The sequence below is a fragment of the Sceloporus occidentalis genome, unplaced genomic scaffold (assembly GCF_023333645.1).
Source record: "Sceloporus occidentalis isolate IW3139 unplaced genomic scaffold, rSceOcc1.0.p SCAF_2, whole genome shotgun sequence".
In the NCBI taxonomy this organism is placed as follows: Eukaryota; Metazoa; Chordata; class Lepidosauria; order Squamata; family Phrynosomatidae; genus Sceloporus; species Sceloporus occidentalis.
In genome coordinates this window covers 199,075,044-199,098,064 of record NW_028316982.1, presented here as the reverse complement: position 1 = coordinate 199,098,064, position 23,021 = coordinate 199,075,044, and the positions used below count along the sequence as shown (strand labels likewise).

Genomic DNA, 23,021 nt, shown 5'->3' with positions numbered 1-23,021 from the left:
ATTGGAAGAGACCACAAGGGCCATCCAGTCCAACCCCTGCCATGCAGGAACTCTCAATCAAAGCATCCCCGACAGATAGCCATCCAGCCTGTTTAAAGACCTCCAAGGAGGGAGACTCCACTCTCCAAGGAAGTGTGTTCCACTGTTGAACAGCCCTTACTGTCAGGAAGTTCCTCCTAATGTTGAGGTGGAATCTCTTTTCCTGTAGCTTGCATCCATTGTTCTGGGTCCTAGTCTCTGGAGCAGCAGAAAACAAGCTTGCTCCATCCTCAATATGACATCCCTTCAAATATTTAAACAGGGCTATCAAATCACCTCTTAACTCTTTCTTGTCCAGGCTAAACATCCTCGGCTCCCTAAGCCATTCCTCATAGGGCATGGTTTCAAGACTCTTCACCATTTTAGTCATCCTTGACTTTGCATATGGACTCTAAGGTGTGTGTGTCTGTCTAAGGCATATCCAGATTGACTGAAAAGTCCCCAGATTTTGTTCCTGTTCCTTTCAATTTTATTGGTTTAAAATTAACTGACTTGGGGAGTTGGGATAAAAATTCACTTATCATATAGGGAGATGACAGAAAATATTCTAGGATAAACAAAACATCTGTGGATTTCCAATATAAAATTGGAAAGAACAAGAACAAAATCTGTGACTTTCTGGTCTTTTCAGTAAGCTTGGATACACCTTCAGCTCCACATTCCTCACATTGTTTTTACATCTATTTGTTTTCAGAGTTTTAGGAATCAACTGCATTGCTGACATTAAATGTCCTTTTTTATTGTAGGTACAGGTCCTTTCTACATTCAGCTTGATAAAATCAGCAGTCAAGTGATACAGTTCCATTGGCTTGCTCCAACTGGGAAAAGGGACAGTCCTTATACTGTTTCTCTCGTGGCAGATAACACTGTTCAGAATGAAACAAGCACAAATAGCACAAAGATGGTATTTGAAAATCTATCTCCAGGTGATTGGTACACAGTATCAGTGGAGGTGTGGAGCTCTGGTAAGAAGATTAGTTCTTCCGTGACAGTTCGGACAGGTATTGTCTCTGTTTTCTATTTATATTTGCTTTCTCAAAATAATGCATGCCAAATTTTATGCTGACATATTTTACTCAGTCTTTGCTTCATTCAAAGCTATGTCCAAGGTTAGGATGATTTCATCCTTAACCACCTTCTCTGCCAACCTGAAGGAGAAGGTGGTGGAAAGGAGAGTGACAGCAATCTCATGTCACAGGGCAAGGCCAACTCACTATCCTTCCCATCCCTCCCCCTTCTTTCATTGGAAACTTCAAGCAGTAAGATGATCCCCATAAGACCTATTAATGCCAGTGTGACTATGGCAGGGTACAGACCACCAGAAAGAGGCGCCTCTCTTTGCTCCGCAGGAGTGCCACAGCAACCAAATTGTGCGGCGCTGCTGTGGAGCAAAAAAGGAGCGCCCAGAAGCGGCTCCTTTTTGCGGCACCGCAAAGCGGTGTGGTGATGTCGCAGCTGCGCTGCCCCGTCTGGAAATGGTGCAGCTGCGCCATTACCATTACATGCCCCATCTGGTGGGTGCGCCGCAGCTGTGGCGCCCTCGTCACATGCAAGGGTTGCTGGACGTGTGGGCGTTCCGCCCACCAGGCAGCCCTTTCACGTGACGAGGGCGCCGCAAAAGCTCGTCTGTTCTGGGCCTTTATTAAACAAAGACCTGATGATCTGACTTAGAATCATAGAATCATATCTGGAAGAGACCATAAAGGCCATCTAGTCCAACTCCCTGCCATGCAGGAAATCATAATCAAAGCATCCCCCAACAGGCGGTCATTCAGCCTCTGTTTAAAGACCTCCAAAGAAGAAGACTCTCCCACACTTTGAGGGAGTGTGTTCCATTGTCAAACAGTTCTTACTGTCAAAACGTTCCTCCTAATGTTGAGGTGGAATCTCTTTTCCTGTAGCTTGCATCCATTGTTCCATGTTCTAGTCTCTGAAGCAGCAGAAAACAGGCATGCTCCATCCTCAATGTGACATCCCTTCAAATACTTAAACAGGGCTATCATATCACCCATCTTAACCATCTCTTCTCCAGGCTAAACATACCCAACTCCCTAAGTCTCTCCTCCTAGGGCATTGTTTCCAGACCCTTTACCATTTTGGTCATCCTCGAGTGTGTTCCTGTCCAGTGTTGGGGAGCTTGACTAAATTCTATTAATTACTTTCACAGATATAATTCTTGCAGATATACACGGGCACAACTCACCCATAAAATTGGGCTTATTATGTATGCCCTTCCATATTCAAAGGTCATTACAGAAAGTAAGATTTCAGATGTCTATGGTGATTATCACACTGAGCCTTACTATCCCTGAAATGTGGCTAAATCATCCAAAAAGTGCATGGGTGTCATAGCCAATTGCGCTTGCCTCCCATGATTTAATAGTCATTGAGGCATCCCACTCCTCTCCCTTCAACAATGCGTTCATGGAGCATCCATTTCTCCAATAACCGAAGTTCCCATTGTTGAAAAATGGCTGTTCCATGAACGCTTTGATGAGGAGTGGGATGCCTCAATCATAGAATCATAGAATAATAGAATCATAGAGTTGGAAGAGACCACAAGGGCCATCCAGTCCAACCCCCTGCCATGCAGGAAATCCAAATCAAAGCATCCCCAACAGATGGCCATCTAGCCTCTGCTTAAAGACCTCCAAGGAAGGAGACTCCACTACACTCCGGGGGAGTTTGTTCCACTGTCGAACAGCCCTTACTGTCAGGAAGTTCTTCCTAATGTTCAGGTGGAATCTCTTTTCCTGTAGCTTGCATCCATTGTTCCGGGTCCTGTTCTCTGGAGCAGCAGAAAACAAGCTTGCTCCCTCCTCAATGTGACATCCTTTCAAATATTTAAACAGAGCTATCATATCACCTCTTAACCTTCTCTTCTCCAGGCTAAACATCCCCAGCTCCCTGAGTCGTTCCTCATAGGGCAAGGTTTCCAGACCTTTCACCATTTTAGTCGCCCTCCTCTGGACACGCTCCAGTTTCTCAATGTCCTTTTTGAATTGTGGTGCCCAGAACTGGATACAATATTCTAGGTGGGGCCTGACCAGAGCAGAATACAGTGGCACTATTACTTCTCTTGATCTAGACACTAAACTTTTATTGATGCAGCCTAGAATTGCATTGGCCTTTTTAGCTGCTGCATCACACTGTTGACTCATGTTCAACTTGTGGTCTACTTGGACTCCTAGATCTCTTTCACATGTACTTTCATTCAGCAATGTGTCTCCCATCCTATATCTGTGCATTTCATTTTTCTGCCCTAAGTGCAGTACCTTACATTTCTCTGTGTTGAATTTCATTTTGTTAGCTTTGGCCCAGCTTTCTAGTCTATTCAGATCATTTTGAATGTTGGTCCTGTCCTCTGGAGTATTAACTATTCCTCCTAATTTGGTGTCATCTGCAAATTTGATAAGTGTGCTCCCAATTCTGTCATCCAGGTCATTGATAAAGATGTTGAATAACACTGGGCCCAGGACAGAGCCCTGTGGGACCCCACTGGTCACTTCTCTCCAGGAGGAAAAAGAGTCATTGTTGAGCACCCTTTGCGTTCGGCCAGTCAACCAGTTACAAATCCATGTAACAGTTACTTTGTCTAGCCCACATTTTACAAGCTTGTTTGAAAGAATATCATGGGAAACCTTGTCAAAGGCCTTACTGAAATCAAGATATACTATATCCACAGCATTCTCTTCATCTAACAAGCTGGTAATTTTATCAAAGAAAGAGATCAGATTTGTCTGGCATGACTTGTTTCTCTGAAACCCATGTTGACTTTTTGTGATTATGGCATTGCTTTCTAGATGTTCACAGACTCTCTGTTTAATGATCTGCTCTAGAATCTTTCCTGGTATTGATGTCAGACTGACTGGACGATAATTGTTGGGATCCTCTTTTTTCCCCTTTTTGAAGATGGGGACAACGTTTGCCCTCCTCCAGTCTGCTGGGACTTCTCCTGTTCTCCAGGAGTTCTCAAAGATTATTGCCAATGGCTCCGATATTACATTTGCCAGTTCTTTTAATACTCTTGGATGTAGTTCATCTGGTCCTGGAGACTTATATTCATTTAGATTAAGAAGGTATTCCTCTACTATCTCTTTACTTATTCTGTGCTGAAATTCCCCTGTTCTGTCCTCTGCTCCATTATCTTTAGGTTGAGCACCCTTTGCCTTTTCTGAGAAGACTGAGGCAAAGAAGGTGTTGAGTAATTCTGCCTTTTCTCTGTCTTCTGTTAGCATTTTGCCATCTTCTCCACGCAGTGGCCCTATCGTTTCCTTCTTCTTCCTTTTGCTGCGGACATATCCAAAAAAGCCCTTTTTGTTGTTCTTAATCTCTCTAGCAAGCCTGAGTTCATTCTGCGCTTTAGCTTTTCTGACTTTACCCCTGCACATTCCTGCTATTTCTTTGGATTCCTTTTTTGTGATTTCCCCCTTTTTCCATTTCTTATACATGTTCTGTTTCAAACTTAGCTCGGTTGAAAGTTCCTTAGTCATCCATCCTGGTTTCTTGAGACACCTCCCATTTTTCTTTCTCACTGGAACTGTTTGAAATTGTGACTTCAGTATCTCTCTTTTGAGAAACTCCCATCCGGTCTGAACTCCCTTCTCTTTTAGTATTTCTGACCATGGGATCACCCTCAATACTTCTCTAAGTTTACTGAAATCCGCTCTCCTAAAGTCTAGGATGTGTGTTTGACTATGCCTGGCTTCTCCTTTCCATTGTATAACAAACTCCAGGAGAACATGGTCACTTCCACCTAAGGATCCCACCACTTGCACCCCATTAACCAAGTCATCCTTGTTGGTTAGGATCAGATCCAAAATAGCTGACCCCCTTGTTGCCTCTTCCACCTTTTGGACCATGAAATAGTCTTCCAGGCAAGTGAGGAATTTGCTAGACCTTGAGGATCTGGCTGAGTTTGACTTCCAACAAATATCAGGGTAGTTGAAGTCGCCCATCACTACTACATCTCTCTTTTCTGACTGTGTGGTCATCTGTTCTAGAAAGACATCATCCAATTCCTCTGTCTGACTTGGGGGTCTGTAGTAGATTCCCACCATAACATCCTTGTTTTTTCCCTCCCCTTTGATTCTTATCCAGATGCTCTCCACCTGGCTTCCATGATTGATGTCCTGGATCTCTTCACTGGTGTAAATATCTCTGACATATAGTGCTATTCCTCCTCCTTTCCTGTTTGGCCTATTTCTCTTAAAAAGGTTATACCCCTCTATTTCCACATTCCAATCATGAGACTCGTCCCACCAGGTTTCAGTGATGCCTATTATATCATATTTGCTTTGCTGTACTAGGAGTTCGAGTTCATCTTGCTTATTTCCCATGCTCTGTGCATTAGTGTAGAGACATCGCAGACCATGGTTCCCTTTTACTTGCTGCCTGTGCAAGGTTTTTTGCCTCCCACTGTTGGGTCCTTGCACTGTTTGCCTTGTTTCCTCTATGTCAGTTTGACTATTTTCGCCATCCCTTTTGCCTTCCTTAATATTGTCTCCCTTCCCCACGGAACTCAGTTTAAAGCCCTCCTGATCAAGTTCTTGAGACTGTTGGCAAAAACATTTCTTCCAACTGGTGTGAGATGCAACCCGTCCGTTGCAAGAAGTCCCTCCTCATGGAACCGCAGCCCATGATCAAAGAATCCAAATTGTTCTTGGCGGCACCATCTGCGAAGCCAGTTGTTCACATCTGCTATTTTCCTCTCCCTTCCTGGACCATGCCCTTCAACTGGCAGAAGAGACAAGATGACAACATGTACATCCATTCCTTTCAGCTTCCTACCAAGCGCCTCGTAATCCCTTTTGATGTCCTGAAGGCTGTGTCTTGCAGTATCATTAGTTCCCACATGGACCAAAAGGAAGGGGTATTGGTCAGTAGGCTTGACCAGTCTTGTCAGTCTCTCTGTCACATCACGGATCTTTGCACCTGGAAGACAACACACCTCTCGAGACATCTTGTCAGGCCTACAAATCACTGCTTCTGTACCCCTCAGCAAGGAGTCCCCCACTACGACCACACGCCTCCTCCGAGGCTTAGCAGCAACTGTTCCCTCGGGTGGGACTCTCAGGCTCCCCTGTTCTGTCCCTGAAGTCTATCCATGCTGCTCTTCTTCATCCTCCTTGATAAGGGAAAGAGCTTCGAATCGATTCAATGATGATTAAATCACAGGAAGCAAGCACTATCACATCGGCAAGCTTTACGGACAATTTAGCGTCATTTCAGGGATGGTAAGACACCATGTAATAATCATCTATGAAGCCATTCAATACACTGAGGGTTTAAAACTACACTACCAGTATCTCTATGTGCAACTCACTACCCCTTCTAATCTCATGCCTCAGCCACATGAAACTGTTCAACAGTTTTTACTATCAGGAAGTTCTTTCTAATGTTTAGGATCCACTAATTTGTATAAACACACAGCTTGACTGTTGGTCAGTCTATCTGCAAATTGTGCCATTATCTGTTTTCAGTAACAGCAATCACACCATTATTTACTGTAATTAATTACATGTACTATTGGGCTAAACAATTCTCTGATTCCTTTACAGAAGCTACAGAATATATTGGAACAGCCAGGATTACAAATGAGAAATACATACCCCAATATAGCAACAAATCAAGTACTGAGTTCCAAGATTTTCAGAAAAACTTTACAGCAGAGGTACCTTCTACAACATTTTAAAATGAAACACAGTTTAATTAAAATCTCTTGTCAAGACCTAACTGAAGCTAGATACTCTTGAGTTCTATTGAATTTGATCAAATGGATAATGCACATGAGCTTCATGCACCTTTATAAACCAGTGTCTAAAATATTGACATTTGGCTAGGTCTTGGCTGTATTATCTGCCACCAGAACTTGGTTCCTCCTCTTCCCTTTTTAAAGCAGAATGATAGAAACCATTTCACATGGCACAGCTATCAATCTTTGCATCCCTGAATCAAATACGCACAAACAATTTGTTTTCATCTGGAGTATGGAGGGAATGTGAGGCCAACAACAATCTTCTATGTTCGAAATCATGCATACAGCAGGCTCCCCTCCACAGGCATTGGCATGGAAAGGCAGTGGTGGGTGGGTAAAAGAAGCAGGGGACATGATTGCAGGAATGCATCCAGAAAACATTGCCTTCCTTTTCCTGCTCCACCTGGTTACAGTTGCATAGAGAACAATGCCCTCAAAATGGTCTGTACTATCAATTAGCTAAGGACAAGTATCATTCAAACAAACTGGATAGGGCTATATTGTACACAGGATATGAATTTATTGATGTAAATGGCATCAGGGCATCACAGGGTATGTGGAAGGTGTTGGCCACATGAGGTGACACACAAGGGATGTGTGTGTGTGTGTGATACCAGTGCTCCCCAAATATTTTCCTTTTGACAGAAACAGGCTGTGGCACTTGTTTGCATCCTTTTAAAAGGCCGTGTCTCAGTGCAAGAGATGGTGTGAGTGCAGCCAGGCACAGTGGGAGGAAAAAGGAGAGGCCTCGCGTTTTTTCCCCCCTTTACATTAAAATTAAACATTTTTACATTGCAATTTTTTAATTTAAAAAATATTCTTTTTATTTTTTTTCTTTAAGAACACCACATCTTATCAAATTCTTGCTTTAACCACATGGAATTATGTACATGTAAAGACATGTATGATATTATATTAGATTTAATATATTAAACATATAATTTTAAATTTTGCTGGTTATTTATGTCAGAACATTACATTCTGTGATATACATTGGCATTACATTCTGTGATATCCAGGAATTATAATTTATAGGTTACATTAGTACAAAAATATTAACAAGGACTCTATATTGTGTGGGATGGGAGGAGGTCAATGTGGGGTGATTCCATGAGTTACCATACTGGGTGAAACCAACCTTAGTGACACCACTGAATGACAACCCCTTGGTTTCACTAAGGTATGTAGTTTAAGATACCGTGTGTCATGACATCACTCTTAAGGTGTGTGCTTCTCCAATACTGCTGCACACCATGGAATGCTGCTGTGAGGGGAAAGGAATACCCATAACACCATGTCATGAAATGGGATAATTATTAAGAGGAAGAACTTAATGCATGGCTGCCATTACTGGTGTCAGGTTCATTTACTTCATAAAATGTAGTATCATTTTGAACAGCTTACTGTGTTAATACATATGTGACTGAATGACAAATAAGTCTTAGGACAGGAAGGATGGGGAAATCACATGGACTGTTGAGGTGTGGGAGAATAAAAACAACTTCTCAGTCAAGGATCCTGCCCTGAGAAGTTCCAGCAGAATATGAAGAGTATTTTAATAAATTAAGGATCAGTTAGAATAGGCAAGGATATAATTATCTTTTTTCAGGCACAAACAAGGCTAAATTTCATGTAATTTGTGCTCTTTGTTACGGAGATTAACAGCTGTGTGAAAAGTTGTGCATGTAGGGATCCAACATTTATGAGGTGATCAATAAATTATTCTGTATGTCTTATAAAGTTAGCTTATAGAGAATGAAAACAAAGGATATAACCATCATCTTGCTAATTTTACAGCTAAACAAATATTTACCACCTGTATTCAGAGAATTATTACAATCTGGAAAAATGCATATAATAATCACTGGGATTCAAGAAGGCAGTTTGATTGTGAATTTCCTCACTGAAATGGTTCTGGACATCAATGTAACACATGAAGAGGTTGAACATGCTGTAATTGAAGCCTTAAACAAAAGCAGAACTCTGGATGTAGACCTCACCAGAACTTCCATAAAAGGTATGGTATTTCTGTGACATGGGACCACGGCTGCATTGCCTTTCCAGTCCCTGCCTGTTTTACAGGTGATCTGTGAACATGCCAAAGTCTGCCCACACATCTTCACAACATCCATCCACTTGAACATCCTGCTGTAAGGTAGGCAGTCCAAAGCTGCAGCACAAGCCAACAGAAAAGGAAGAAGTATTCCACAGTATTCCACCACAGACAAGAAGTATTTAAACATCTATATTAGCTGAGTGGTCTCACTTCACCACCTCTAGCACTGGATTCATCCCTGTAGCAGTCACATGTAGTATTTTAGTGGCTGTCAGCTCCAGCAGGTGGCAAAGTTAATGTATTAGAGAAGACAACTGGACCAATGTAATAGCCACAGTTTTGGTTACTAGTGTGAAGTCCAAAAGACACTGCAAAAAATAATCCAGTCTGAGACCGCTTTAACTGCCCTGGCTCAGTGCTAGGGAATTGTGGGAACTGTAATTTTGTGAGACATTTAGCCTTCTCTGTCAGACAGCTCTGGTGCCACAATAAACGACAATTCTCAGGATTCCCTAGTACTGAGGCAGGGCAGTTAAAGCAGTCTCAAACTGGATTATTTCTGCTGTGCGTTTTAGATCCTCTCCTGAAATTCTTAAGGCCACTTCTATGGGCCAAACTAGATGATGCATAAAATGCATTCAATATGCACACACATGCATGTGTGTGTATATGCAGTTCTCTCTTCTTGAAGCATTTTTATGCTTCACCCAACATTCATCTAGGTTCTTGCTTTTCATTCTACTGTAGACTTTCCAAGAGCTAATTCAATTTCCTAGATTTTTTTTCATCATAATTTTCTTATTAATCAACTTCTCATCCTTCAGACTCTGTCTCTGTCTCCTGTTACTTTTGTTTACAAACAGTACAGAATTGCCCTTAGCTTTATGATCAGCTCACCTTAATTTACTCATTGTGTGGCCATAGTGGCATTGTAGTTTATCCTAATAGGTGTATTGCATTCCTGGAAGTGTTAGCTTGCTATTGCTGCAATGTTGAATCTGTTGTGTGCTTTAGTTTTAACTTTAAAAGAGCTATGCAAGCTGTCTTGTCATGTAAAACTTATTTTTCATAGCCATAATCTGTTACAATATATAAAAGAAAAAGAAGACTACAAAATTAACTATTATTCAAGGTGCTGAGCCTATTGAGAGATGATGTTTGGACAGCTTTATTTCGCAGGCTAAACCACTGCAGTTTATAGCTGTTAGTTAATGTCTCCTGTTTAGTGTATATACTTAACTATCAGTCGAACTCATGTATAAAGGCAGGTTTTGCGGATCAAAATTATGGATTTTTATATTGACCTGTGTGAATAAGTCAGGGGTAAAACTTAGGGGCATGTAACAAAAGGATTTAAAGTATGAAGCAAAGGAAAATAACATCAAAGAGCTTACAAAATTCCAGCAGTCATAAATATTTGTGCTCACCTTAAAGGTTGGATGGATGAGAGAATAGGAGTGGGTGAGTCAGTACTTCCAGGACTTTTGCCTTTCAGCAGGGGATGGTTTCTTTTTTCTGAGTTAAAGTACAGTACTTACATTGACAAATGCATAAGTCAACTCAGTTTTTTGGGAGTCCATTTTTGACTACAATTTCTAGGCTTATACATGAGTATCTACAGTAATTCCTTATTATCTTAGTCATTTGTTTCTGGGCCACTAAAATTTATCCTACCATCATGTACCTGTTTCTTAATCTATCTCCTGTTCTGTTTCCTGGTATTTTGTGCCATTCAGCTTTCCATTTATTTTTTGCGTGCTCTTTTCTCTGGGCAAAATTTCTTCCACTTCCTTTACAGAACCTGCCCTAATTCTGCTGCCACAATTCCAGTGAGGAATTAGAATGCTTGTGTATATTGCACAGGATGTCACACAAAATCAGCCAATGACTGGGAACCTGCAAGTGGAAAGCAGCCCCCTGAAAAATAAATCACGTTGAATCTGTTTTGTATATATGCAGATATATCATTTGTAGGATCACACAGTGTCTTACTGATGTTAGTGCTTTCTTGCTAAAACTGAGCATTTGGTCTGTAGTGCAAGCATACTCAGTGTTTGCTTTGTTTTTTACATTTGCATACTAATTTTCTTGTTTGTTTTCACTCATTACAGTTGCCCCCGTCTGTCAGCCAGGCCTCAATGGCTGTTCTAAATATGCTACTTGCATTGCAAAAGGTGACACTTATACATGTCAATGTGGGGCAGGATTTTGTGATCTAAGTCCTCTTGTGCCAGGAATACAATGTGATGGTAAGAATAAATTTAAAGTAAATATTGAGATAAATATAATGGCAAAATGTGAGGAAAGCGGCAGTATTCTTAACCTTCACCACTTCAGTGGAGAAATTATTTGGGAAGTACAATTGTCCTACTGTTGTGCTGAGGTCACAACTAAAGTTTACCCAGCACCCTGTGTGTGTGTGTGTGTGTTTTATAGTTGTGTGGGCTTATTAGGCTAGAAAAACCCTGCCTTTATGTGGCTTTTGCTTATTTGAATGAGCATCATCTAAGAATCCTAAAAACCCTTCCATGTTTTCAGTGTATACGTCAAAGCTCTGATACCCCACTCACTTATTTTGAAGTTCTAACTCAAATAAAGTATTCTGTATTAGGTATTTTAAGGTGCTCTGGTGTAAGAAAGAAAAGAGGGCTCTGGAAGTTTCCCTATGCTCTAAATGCAAAAAGAAAGGCTTTCCCCCCCTTTGCTTTCTCAAGGTGAGTGTGGTGCTTCATCTGTCTCACACTACCACTGACTACTATTACAGATTATTACAATTACTGTTTCCTCTCTTATAGATATTAATGAATGCATGGGAAATAACTCCTGTTCCTATTTGGCTTCTTGCAATAACACCATTGGTAGTTATAAATGTCAGTGTTATTCTGGTATAACAGATTTGAATCCAACAAATCCTGGGCGAGAGTGTCAAGGTAAATACATCTGATATGCCAATTGATTTGGAAATCAAAAGTATACAGCTATGTTGATAGTGCAATAATTTAAGTTTGGCAAAGCCAGATTTTGCTGCAACCTGTCAGTTTGGATTTTAAGCTAACAGCACAATATTATCAGTGGTAATGCTTATGAATATCTTCAGAAAGTCAATGCATGCAGCAATTTCAGAAGGTTTTCCATTGGATGCAATGGGCCAGAAGGTTGTATGAATCATTCCTATATTAAAATGTCATAAATCTGGTACCAGAATTAGAATATAAGATAAATGTGTGTGATTTAAAATATAGAGTTTAAAGACTACAAATCTTACTTTTTCACCTAAAGGTGGATCTTTTTCTTTTGCACATCTACTGGTTAATTTAGTTTTGTGTTTGTTTTGCAGATCCCGTCATGTGTTTTAACAAGACCAACTTGTGCTCACAACCCACAAAATGTTTCCGGTCACAACACTATTACATCTGTTCAAGTATGTTATAAATATTTATTATGAACTTCATAGACACTGTAAGATCAGAATGGAAAATGGTTAAAGGTTGGCCAAACAAGTAATTTAAAACGACTTTCTCTAATGACTGGATGCTCTTACATGTGAAATGTAAGAAAATGTACTTCTAAACATATGTTAAAAACTCATGTTTCGTTGAGCACCTGAGTATTTTTAAGCACACAACTGTGAATAAGGTGCTGAAAAGTAATCTACACAGATTTGTTTCAGTTAAAACATTTTATTCCATAATTTTTCTGTCAAGTTTTGGTCATTTAAAAATATAAGAATGTAGGAATTTTACTTCCGTAAAAATATAATAAATAATAAAATAAAACTGTGACAAGACAATCAAAGCAGGATATAAATAATATTATAAATAATAAATAATAAGCAAAATCTTAGAACAGAAGTAAAGTACATAATAGTATGTACTAATAAAGATTTGAAAATAGTTTTATAACTCTCTGAAGTGATACAACAAATAAGACATCAAATGCTCTGAGCTCGGCTCTAATCTTAATAATTAGTACTAGACAAATCAGTCAAATGCTGCACCAAGAAAATTCACATCTCAAAATAAATCATTCTCACAGCACCTAGATACTTTTATTTATTTTATATAAACAATAGAACCTGTTATTTTGCTTTGTACAAATGTAGAATGCTTTAGCATAGCACATTGTGATCTGAAAGGCAGCATGAGTAAGTAAGGGAAGTCAAAATATATAAATAAAAGATTTTTTGAAAACGTATGCCTACCTCACACTGGAAGCGAGGAGGAAAAAATAAAGGAACATCAAGTCATTGCTGATAACTGTGTAACATTAAGCTACAGTTATCAAATCATTGCTGATAACTGTGTAACTTAGTGTGTGTGTGTGTGTGTGTGTGTGTGTGTGTGAGAGAGAGAGAGAGAGAGAGAGAGAGAGAGAGAGAGAGAGAGAGAGAGTTAGGCCTGTTACAGACAGCCAAAATAAAGCTGCTTCGAGTCACAGTGGAGGTATGGTGTTTCAATGATGCATGCATCCTAAGAATCCAGAAGTCGCACCAAAGCCATGCTCCAGACTGGAGTCTGGAGCATGGCTTTGGTGCGACTTCTGGATTCTTAGGATGCATGCATCATTGAAACACCATACCTCCACTGTGACTCGAAGCAGCTTTATTTTGGCTGTCTGTAACAGGCCAGAGAGTTTTTAAAGGAAGTAACTGGTGTCTGTGAGGTATTCATGAATCAAGCAAGACTGGTGTCTGAGGTATTCATACAATCATGTCACACAGGATCAAGGAAGGCTATACAGTATGTAGTCAAAAAAGGAAATTTGTTGCTAAAAACTGAGGATACAGGTTTGCATGAAATGTGGACATGCTAATGAATACATATAGATACACATTAATTTAGTAATAATTATGCTGTGGTCTTTCAAGTTGACTCTGACTTATGATGTTTCTACCATAGGGTTTTCTTGGCAAGATTTACTCAGAGGAGGTTTGCCACTGCCTTCCTCCTAAGGCTGAGAAATCCCAAGGCCACCCAGTGGGGTTCCATGGCAGAGTGGAGATTTGAACCCTTGTCTCCCAAAGGCCTAGTCCAACACTCAAGCTCACTACATCACACTGGCACCTTAGAAATAATTTAAATAGAAGTACCTTCACCATAATGGAAAGATTGTGACCAGATGACCTATGTGCCAGCTTAGTCTGCTGTCTGGATATAACATGTTGATTGGTAACCGCAAGGTCCCTGCTGTTCCTCAGACAATCTTTTAACAAGTGCTGAACTTCACAGCCCTACAAATAGAAAACACCAGATTAATTCTTCTCAGAAGAAATTTACCAAAGACTGACATACATTCTAATGGAGAGCTATCATTTCACACCTCTTCAAGTGCATGATTGTCAATTGTAAAATGAGATGCATATCCATCCTAGCACCAAGCACCAGATAGTAACATGGGAAACAAAAACTACTAACCCTTTATGATGGGCTGCAAGAGAGAAATTCTTTCTGAACACTGTGTTGAGTGAATCCTTATGGTGACCCCAATAATGTGGTTAAAATGAAAACTTTTAAAATAAAAGACAGCAGAAATAAGAGCCAATTCAATGTGTGTTTGTACATGGTGGAATTTGGGACAACCTGCATGTTTTTGAGGGTTATAGTAATAACAGATAGTAGTCAGAGCCTAGATTAGATGACCATTATGTTTGAGATACTTAAATGGAGGGAAATAATAGTGAGATGTGGGAAATTACTTCTGAGAAGGGATCAATTGAAATGTCAACTATGCTGTATTTCTTTTCAGGCAAACAGGCATTTGCTTGCAACATTTTATTCAAAACCTGGAAATTTATATCTCCTGAACTTTATGACCCTGAAAGTGACATCTATAAGAATCTGACTGACAGTATCAGAAACACTGTGAGTTGTTTTATATCCCAAAAGGTTATGTAAAAGACTATGAAAACATTAGCATTTGTTTTACTTGTTATGAAGACAGTGTATTAATTATCTTTTTAATAAATATACCCCCCACACTGTGCACATTCTTGGAGGATGGGGTCATCAATGGCTTCTAGTCATAATAGGCATAGACTACTGCCAGCATCCAAAGGTTGAATGCCTTCTGTATCAGTTTGGAGGGCATATGAGCAAGGGAGAGAGGTGTTGTTGCTGTCACATCCTGCCCAAGGGCTTCCCATGTAGAGCCAGCTGGTCACTATATAAACAGAGGCCATGTCTGCACAGGCCAAATAATACATCCTTCCCTCCATCCTCACAACAATGATTCCAGACAATGTAGGGTCTAATCCCTGATTCTGGTTGAACTGTCCAGACAACATATGGCCACTTTAGCACTGAACCTGCAGTATACCACCCTTTGCATGAATTTTAAAAAGCCAGAAACATAAGTGACCTACCTACCAAGGTTCTTCTTGCAAGGCAATTGGTGGTAAAAGGTGTGAGATATAGGTTTTTCTAAGTACCAAAATACCAAATCAAATTAATCAGGACAAAACAAGTGAAGCAGCAATTTCCAATTTATTAATTACATTCTGGAGCCTGAATGTGTGTGTGGTTTGTATTTTATAAACCATTCCTGTATTTCATATAATTTTATCTCTGTTAGCTTCACACACACACACACACACACACACACACGAACATATATTTATTCGTGTGTTAAATCCAAAACATTCATTTCTCTCAAAAGCCCTGATATAGAAGGGGATGGTCCAGTTGGAGCTGTAGTGCTGATTATGCTTGCTCTCTTCTTTCTCAGTCATGTAATCCTTCCCACAGAATGGTTGTAGTCACTTTGGAGGTTATCACATGGGAGGGACAGTGTCCTTCTGCCCTCCTTAAACTCGGCTAATTGCTTGATCGAGGCCAAAGATTATCCTTCTCCCATGAGTAAAGTGTCATGGAGCCATCATTTGGTATTAACGAGAGTTCCCATTAATACCAAATGACTGCTCCATGACACCTTGCCAACGGGAGAAGTGCATGGGGATGGCTCCATGATACTTTACCCATGAGAGAAGGGCGGCAGAAGCACACAGAGGTGTGATCCCTGATCACGCAATTAGCTAAGTTTAAGGACGGGAGAAGCAGTGACTCTGTCTCTCCCATGTGATAATATTCTCTGTCCCAGGGGAAAGATGGGGAAGGAACTGTCTTGCTAGGTGATTTTGCCTGCCATCAACAATTTCTTCTTAGTAGTCTTTCTCTGATTTTCCTTGTTCTCGCTGGTGGGCCTTGGGATGGTACTCGTTTGGTATAACATGGTTAATCATGGCTATCGTATTACACTTTGTGAAAACTGAATTTTATAATTTAAACTATTCATTGTGTGTCTCTCTTTACTGATAGCTTCAAATTTAAATGTTTTCAGATCATGGAAGGAATGAAAATGAAGCTTGAAGAAGACAGCTTTGATGTCATGATGGCTGGATTCCGACCTGGAAGTGTAGTTGCATATTTTACATTTCTGTGGCAAGGACAACACTTCATTGATGAAAGAACATTTACAGCAAATTTAACAGAAGTTGTGAAAGATATGCTTAATAATCAAACAAAAGTAACAGTCAAAGGTGAGTGGTAGAAAACCTTTTCTTTTCTTTTTCTGTCTGTGACACATAGAACTGCATATGTGCAATCTGCTGAACTGTTTGGAAATGTAGTTAAACAGGCACCTTCTGGTATCTCTTTATAGCTACAAGGGACCCAAATACAACTTTTCTAAAATGGCACCCTCTGGTTATGTTGGAGTACAAATCTCACCATCTCCAGTCTTTATTGCCATGGCTGCCTTAACTGATAGTCATCCTAGTCATAAGGCTGGAACATTATTCACAATATTTTTTATTCTGAGCATGAGATCTGGAAACACTGGGGTCAAATTGTTTCCTTAGGACATGTCCTTTCTCCTTCCAGAGCAGACACCATTCAGTAAGAAGACCACATATCATGGAGTTTTGCTGTCGGAATTAAAAGCGATTATTTATTTATTTAGTCCATTTATATCCCACTCTCCAGCCAAAGGGTCTCTCAGGATGGTTTACAGATCGTTAATCTGACAGTTCCCTGCCCTCAGGCTTACAATCTAAATAAGACATGATACAAGGAAAAAGAGATGCCAGTGGGGGAGAAGATTAAGTCCATCAGAGGCTAGCTGCTGTTCTATCCCTCAGAGGCCAGAGCAATAATAGAGCCATAGAGTTTGTAGAGACCACAAGGGCCATCCAGTCCAACCATCCTGCCATGCAGGAATATACAATACATAATGGCCGACGAGAGAGGCTCTCATGAGCCTCTGGGCCAGGACACAATGGTGCTGTGCCTGGCTGCTATTCTCTCCCTCAGAGCCCAGCACAGTAGCAGTTGGAAGATGGAAGAAGGGTTCTCACTAGCTGCTGCGTCGATTTCCCCCTCCCTCCATTCCACATACAGGAACAATGGAATAGTAGTTGAATCTTTTTTTAAACACTGTCAATGTGATAGCATACTTCACCATGAAAGTAGGCTACTTTAAGTAGGCACAGAGGACAGTGTCTGGCACACACATTTCTGTCTTCCAGTAAATAGGAACAGATTGTTCTCTCTCCTTTCTTATCCCATTCACATACACTTTAATCATCACACATCTTCCAGGGACCATTTCACACTATACAATTACAGTTGCCCCTCCTCATTTGTGGCTTTGACTTTTGTGGAGTTGAATATTTGCGGTTTTGATTAATATGTTCTCTCTAGGAATCTCTAGGTCCTCCAGCACAGCTCTGCATGATGTTGACCATAGAGTTGTGCTGGAGAACCTAGATGTTCCTAGAGAAAACACATCTCTAGGCATTTGTAGGTCCTCCAGCATGATTCTATGATCAACCTCTGACAGATGTTAACCATGGAGTTGCATTGGAGGACCTGGAGATTCCTAGAGAGGTGTTCTCCTATATAAAAAGAATAGTGTTTTTTTTTTATTTGTGGTTTTACCACATTCATGGGGGTCTTTCTCATTTAACCCCAGTGAATGTGGAAGAACCACTCTATAGTGTTATGATGGACCTTTTTGTAACCCACTATTCACTAAATAGTCAGGCAGGGTTCATTCAGATGAAACATTGGTGGATCCCCCACCCATGGCTGCATTAGCATCTCCCCTTTACACAAACATAAGCAACAGCAACAAATAATTCCTAGCAATTAACTGTTTCCTTCATGTGTCCCACTTAAATTGTATTTTTTTTAAAAAAAAAATCACAATGCCTCCAGCAATCCAGTGGCTGTATTAATCAATTAAATATAATTTATGTTTTAATATGAATATTATAAAATTCAAATAAATCTCAAAGTTCTTTGTACAGTACTGATGCCTTGTATGTGCCTCCTGAATGGCTGTAATATTTAAAAACTATCCCTATAATCAATGTCTTTTTCATAAAGATATTGTTTACGCATACCTGTAATACAGTCGGCCTTTAGTATCTGTGAGGATTCCTTTCTGGACCCATCCCCCATGAATGCCAAAAACCTCAAGTACCATCATTTCTAATGGTGGTGTATATGCATGTGGCACACACTGCTATTAGGGCCAATGTGGCATGCCATCTGTGAAAGCTGTAATCCACGATTGGCAAGCCCACAATTGGGGCAGGTGGGCTGTATTTTAAAAAAACAGATGAGTTCTATTCTCCTCAAGAATGTTTTTAGCCAGACCTTCTGAGCTGTTTGGGAAAACACGCATATAGATTTTTTTGTGTACTCCATTTACACTCAACTCTTTATAATGGCATAAGTAACAACATGGATTACATTTTCACATCACATCAACAAACCATGTCCTACACTAGAGGTATCTAGGAATACAGTGGGACTTTGGTATCCATGGGGGGGATCCATTCCAGACCTCTCCCAGTAGATACCCAAATCCAGTACATACCTTAAGTCCTGTTGTCCCCAGTGGCAATGTGTGTACATGGCCACACCGCCATTAGGGACAACAGAGGCTGTCCCTACTGGTGGCATGGCCATGTGCACGCACCACCGTTGGAGACAACGTGTGGCTTGCCATCCACAGATGCTTAAATCCATGGATGACAAGTCCACAGATACCGAGGGCCCACTGTATTATGCATTCATAAAGTCCAGATAATTGAGTGGCATTATTACTAAGGCAACTTTCCCGGAAAAATAAGCAAGCATGCACACACACACACATGCATACACACACATATCTATCTGTTTCAAAAGCCCCATAACTTAAATAAAGAAAGACATATGTGAGTAATGCCTTCATTATGTGTTACTAGGGAGAACAAACAGTGTACAATGAAATATTAATTAAGGTGTAAGAAAGATAAATGCATGCATTGCTTTAAATGTGGTACAGTTGATATGTAGTGGTTTGAGCACTGGACTATGACTCTGGGGACCAGGGTTTGATTCTCCTCTTGGCCATGGAAACCTACTGGGTGACCTTGGGTAAATCACACAAATTCAGTCCCAGAAAATCCTGTGATAGATTCACCTTAGGATCTCCTTAAATAATAATTAAAAATGAGTTGAAGGCACACATCAACAACAGTTGACATAAGTTGCCTCTGCGCAAGCCAACTGAATTTCTATATACGTGGATCCATGTCCCACTGAGTTAAATAGCTTTCCTCCAACAGAGGATGCATATGATATCTGCTGAAGTGCAGCCCAATTCCTTACTCAGTAGAAAGCTCAACTGAATGGAATAGGGCCTGCTTCTAGGTAAGAATGCATTGTATTTCCCAGGCTCTGGATGCATTGTATTCCCAGGCTCTAGATAAGGATGCATTGTACAGTGCGCCTGCGTCATACGTGGGCGTGCTATACATGGCTTTAACCACATGTGGTAAGCCACGCAGGGCACAAGGGGTGGCGCATCCCATTGGAATGAATGGGGCGTGCGCCCACCGCACCGCCGCATGCACGAGCCCCATTCATTCCAATGAGGCTTGAGCATGCGCTGAATTTGGCTTATGTGGGAGGTCCGGAATGAATCCCCCGCATAAGCCGAGGGTGCACTGTATTCCCAGGCGCTGGAATGACCTGCCAGACGAGATCCGTCATTTTACCACCTTGGAAGCCTTTTTAAAAAGCAATCAATACGGATCTCTTCCAGCAGGCCTTCCCAGATCAGCCTCTTTGACATGCTTCCCCCTGCTACGACTATTACTGTTGCTGTTATTTCTACTGCTCCTAACATTGATATTGACATTGGTACCAATATCACCATCCCTGCCCCCTCTCTCCTATAGGATAACTTCTCCTGCACAATTCACCCAAAAGTTTTTTCTTTTCTTTTTTATTATGCTTGCATTGGCATGCTTTATACTATCTGCTCTTTAATCCTATTTTATGGCTTGGACTTATGGTTTTACGATTGGGGGAGAGCTGGGTTTTTGGGATCTGTCTTTTTAATTATAATTTTAATTGCATGCTGTGTCATTTTACTGTTGTGATCCACTTTGATCCCTGTGGAAAAAGTGGAATGTAAATACATTATTATTATTATTATTAATTTCAATATTCTAAAGCCCATATCCATTGTTATTATTTGATTGATTCAATGTTTTTCGGCAAATTCTCCATGAAGCTGGGGGTCAAGGAAGGGATCAACATCTCCTTATTTGTTCCACTTTAACTTTATGTCCCTAAACATTTCTGCATTTATTTGGTACTTAGCTAATTTTTTCAAAATATACTTTCAGAAATTCCAACATCAAAACCAGTGGAAGAAGAGTCAACCTGGAAAACTGGAGTAATTGTCCTTGCTGTCTTCTTTTGCATTGCATTAATATCTATCCTGGTGATAATCTCAGTGTGGCTTTATATGAAGAATAAGACTGGCAAATATAGGACTGAACTACAAGGAATCATGGGAAATTTTGCATATTCGCGAAGAAACCTATAAACATTCCCACTGCTTTCTAAGCCTGCACTATTTTTCACTAAACATTATATAGTTATTAGAAGACAGACAAAGCATTGAAGGTGAACATCAATAAAACTGTAGATTATAATAGTTCATTTGGGAAGAAAATGGATGTGATTTCCTGGAATCCCCCTGATTGTTCAAGGGAACATTATAAAACTCGAAGAAGCAGAGCCTGATTTTGCATCAAAACAGCATTTCATCAAAAGAAATTAATCAGAGTCCTGATTAATTATTTTCAAACATATCACAGTGTCAGACTCAGACTCTTTTTGCATATAATTGAAGATCTGAAAAACAGTCTGAAATCATAAGTCATATTTTAATGTGTATAAAAGAATGCACTGTAGTCCTGTTCTTCTTTCTTGTTCTACACAGCAGTAGCAGTTACTGTGATGCCTGTTGATACAAATCCTTGCACTTATTGATTAAGCTTTGAGCATAAAGAAAATTTGCAGAGTGACAACAAAGGGAGAGTTACATATAGTCCCGTTTGCGCACTTGGGATCTATGGCTTTGGTATGGACTGCAAGCAGGGAGGGACAAAATGGGGTGTGCACGGGAGTGTGCCCCCATTACAACCAATGGGTCTTGAATATCTGTGATATTTTTAATTTGCTGGGTGGTGGGGGGGATGCCCCACAATATCGGGAGGGACAAGTGTACTTTCCTTTACAAAGCTATTCAGTTCTCCTGTTTTGCTCCTGCTTAAAAAGTTTTGATTACAATCCCCACAGTTTGAAAAACTCATTCCTCTGAGCTCTCTTTAGGTTCAGCAGTGAGTTAGGTGCATGCCTTGAGTGTAAGGCTCCCCATCAGGGTCAGATGATAAATAATATCAGCTTTGACAGTATGGCTCACCTATCAGAGGGAACAACTGGAATTAGTTCTCTCCATCTACCACACTAATATGATTTGTGCTGTCAATGTAGACATTCCTAGTAAGGTAATAGAACCAAGGTTTACAAAGTCAAAGCACTGGAACTTCTCAGTTAATAGGGAAGATGATGTTATCAGGCTTTTCTATTTCCCTGTGAGCTTCACTGGAGTCTTTTCAGAAATATGGGAGATGAATTTGCCCAGCAGGAATACACTGTTAAGAGTTATCCTTGCTGTAACGGGTAATCTACTTGCCTGATCTCTGTGCTTTTATTTTCTTTCAATTCAATTTTGTTTTAATATTATTATTTGTTTAAATGTTGTGCTTCTATTTGAAACTTTTAAAGTTGTGAGTTACCTTGAAACCCACCTTTTGGGAGGAAGCAAGGCTAGAAATCAAATGAATAATAATTAATAAGCAATTAATTAAATGAATAACTACCCATTAGATTTTTTTAAATGCCTGTTCCTGGTAGAGATGAAAACAGCTAGAACTGATTAGTTGATATGGATCAAGATAGCTGCTTGCATTTTTTAATTCTTGAATGTGTGACTATAAATGTCATTCTGAGTGCCGTATTTCAAACTTTATGACTGCTCTCTTGAACAACTATCAACTTGGTGAATTCATGTACAGCTTTAACCCAGAAAAGGGGCTTTCTTGTCAGGATAATAAATAATACTTCAATCTTAAAACAAAATTGATTATTCCATGGTAAATGGGATGAGTACTGATGGTCTTTTGATATTTATATTATTGCATTATTTTTATGCATTGCACAAGCCAGGAAAATTGTGGCTTAATCATTTGAAAAATTGTACATAGTTCAATCAGATCAGCAAATATAAGTTGACAAATATTGTGCAATATGTATAAATATAAAAGATTATTAAAATGTAATACTGATAGTAATTTATATGGCTGATTCTTTTTACTCCTGTTTAAATAAAACCATATTGGTATAAATTTAGAAGTACAGTAATGTACATATCAAACCTCAATTTGTATATTTATTTTAAATCCCTTTAAGATGCATATTATTACATGATATTCAAAAGAGTTTCAAATAAATTAATTATTTTTACTATATCATCTTTGTGAGGGCTCTGTTCATTTATAATTGCAATACAAATAGTTAGTTTTATTCAAAAAATGACAATGACTGAGTCAGGACCAAACTAGACATGTATTTTATCATATAGTTTATTATTTGATAGCTATGTTTTCTTGTTTTAATAACTGGCTCACATGGGTAAGGAGGCAAGCTGGATCAGGACCATGGCATGGAAGACATTAACACTTTCTCCCCATGATTCTAGTTGGAATCCCGCCAGTCATAGGATAAGTAAAGTACACTAACAGGAACTTGCTTCCCACCACAAATA

General features: G+C 39.8%; 1 protein-coding gene across 1 annotated transcript; it reads left to right on the top strand.

Annotated features, from left to right (window-relative positions):
• Window positions 1-873: 873 nt before the first annotated feature.
• On the top strand, window positions 874-22,538 carry LOC149319557 (uncharacterized). The gene is made up of 9 exons (XM_089508098.1): window positions 874-1,040; window positions 6,600-6,712; window positions 8,594-8,813; window positions 10,964-11,101; window positions 11,648-11,782; window positions 12,190-12,273; window positions 14,598-14,713; window positions 16,188-16,386; window positions 20,533-22,538. Exons 1-9 carry the CDS (start codon window positions 941-943, stop codon window positions 20,733-20,735), a joined length of 1,308 nt encoding a protein of 435 aa, XP_089364224.1. The 5' UTR covers window positions 874-940; the 3' UTR covers window positions 20,736-22,538.
• Window positions 22,539-23,021: the final 483 nt, after the last annotated feature.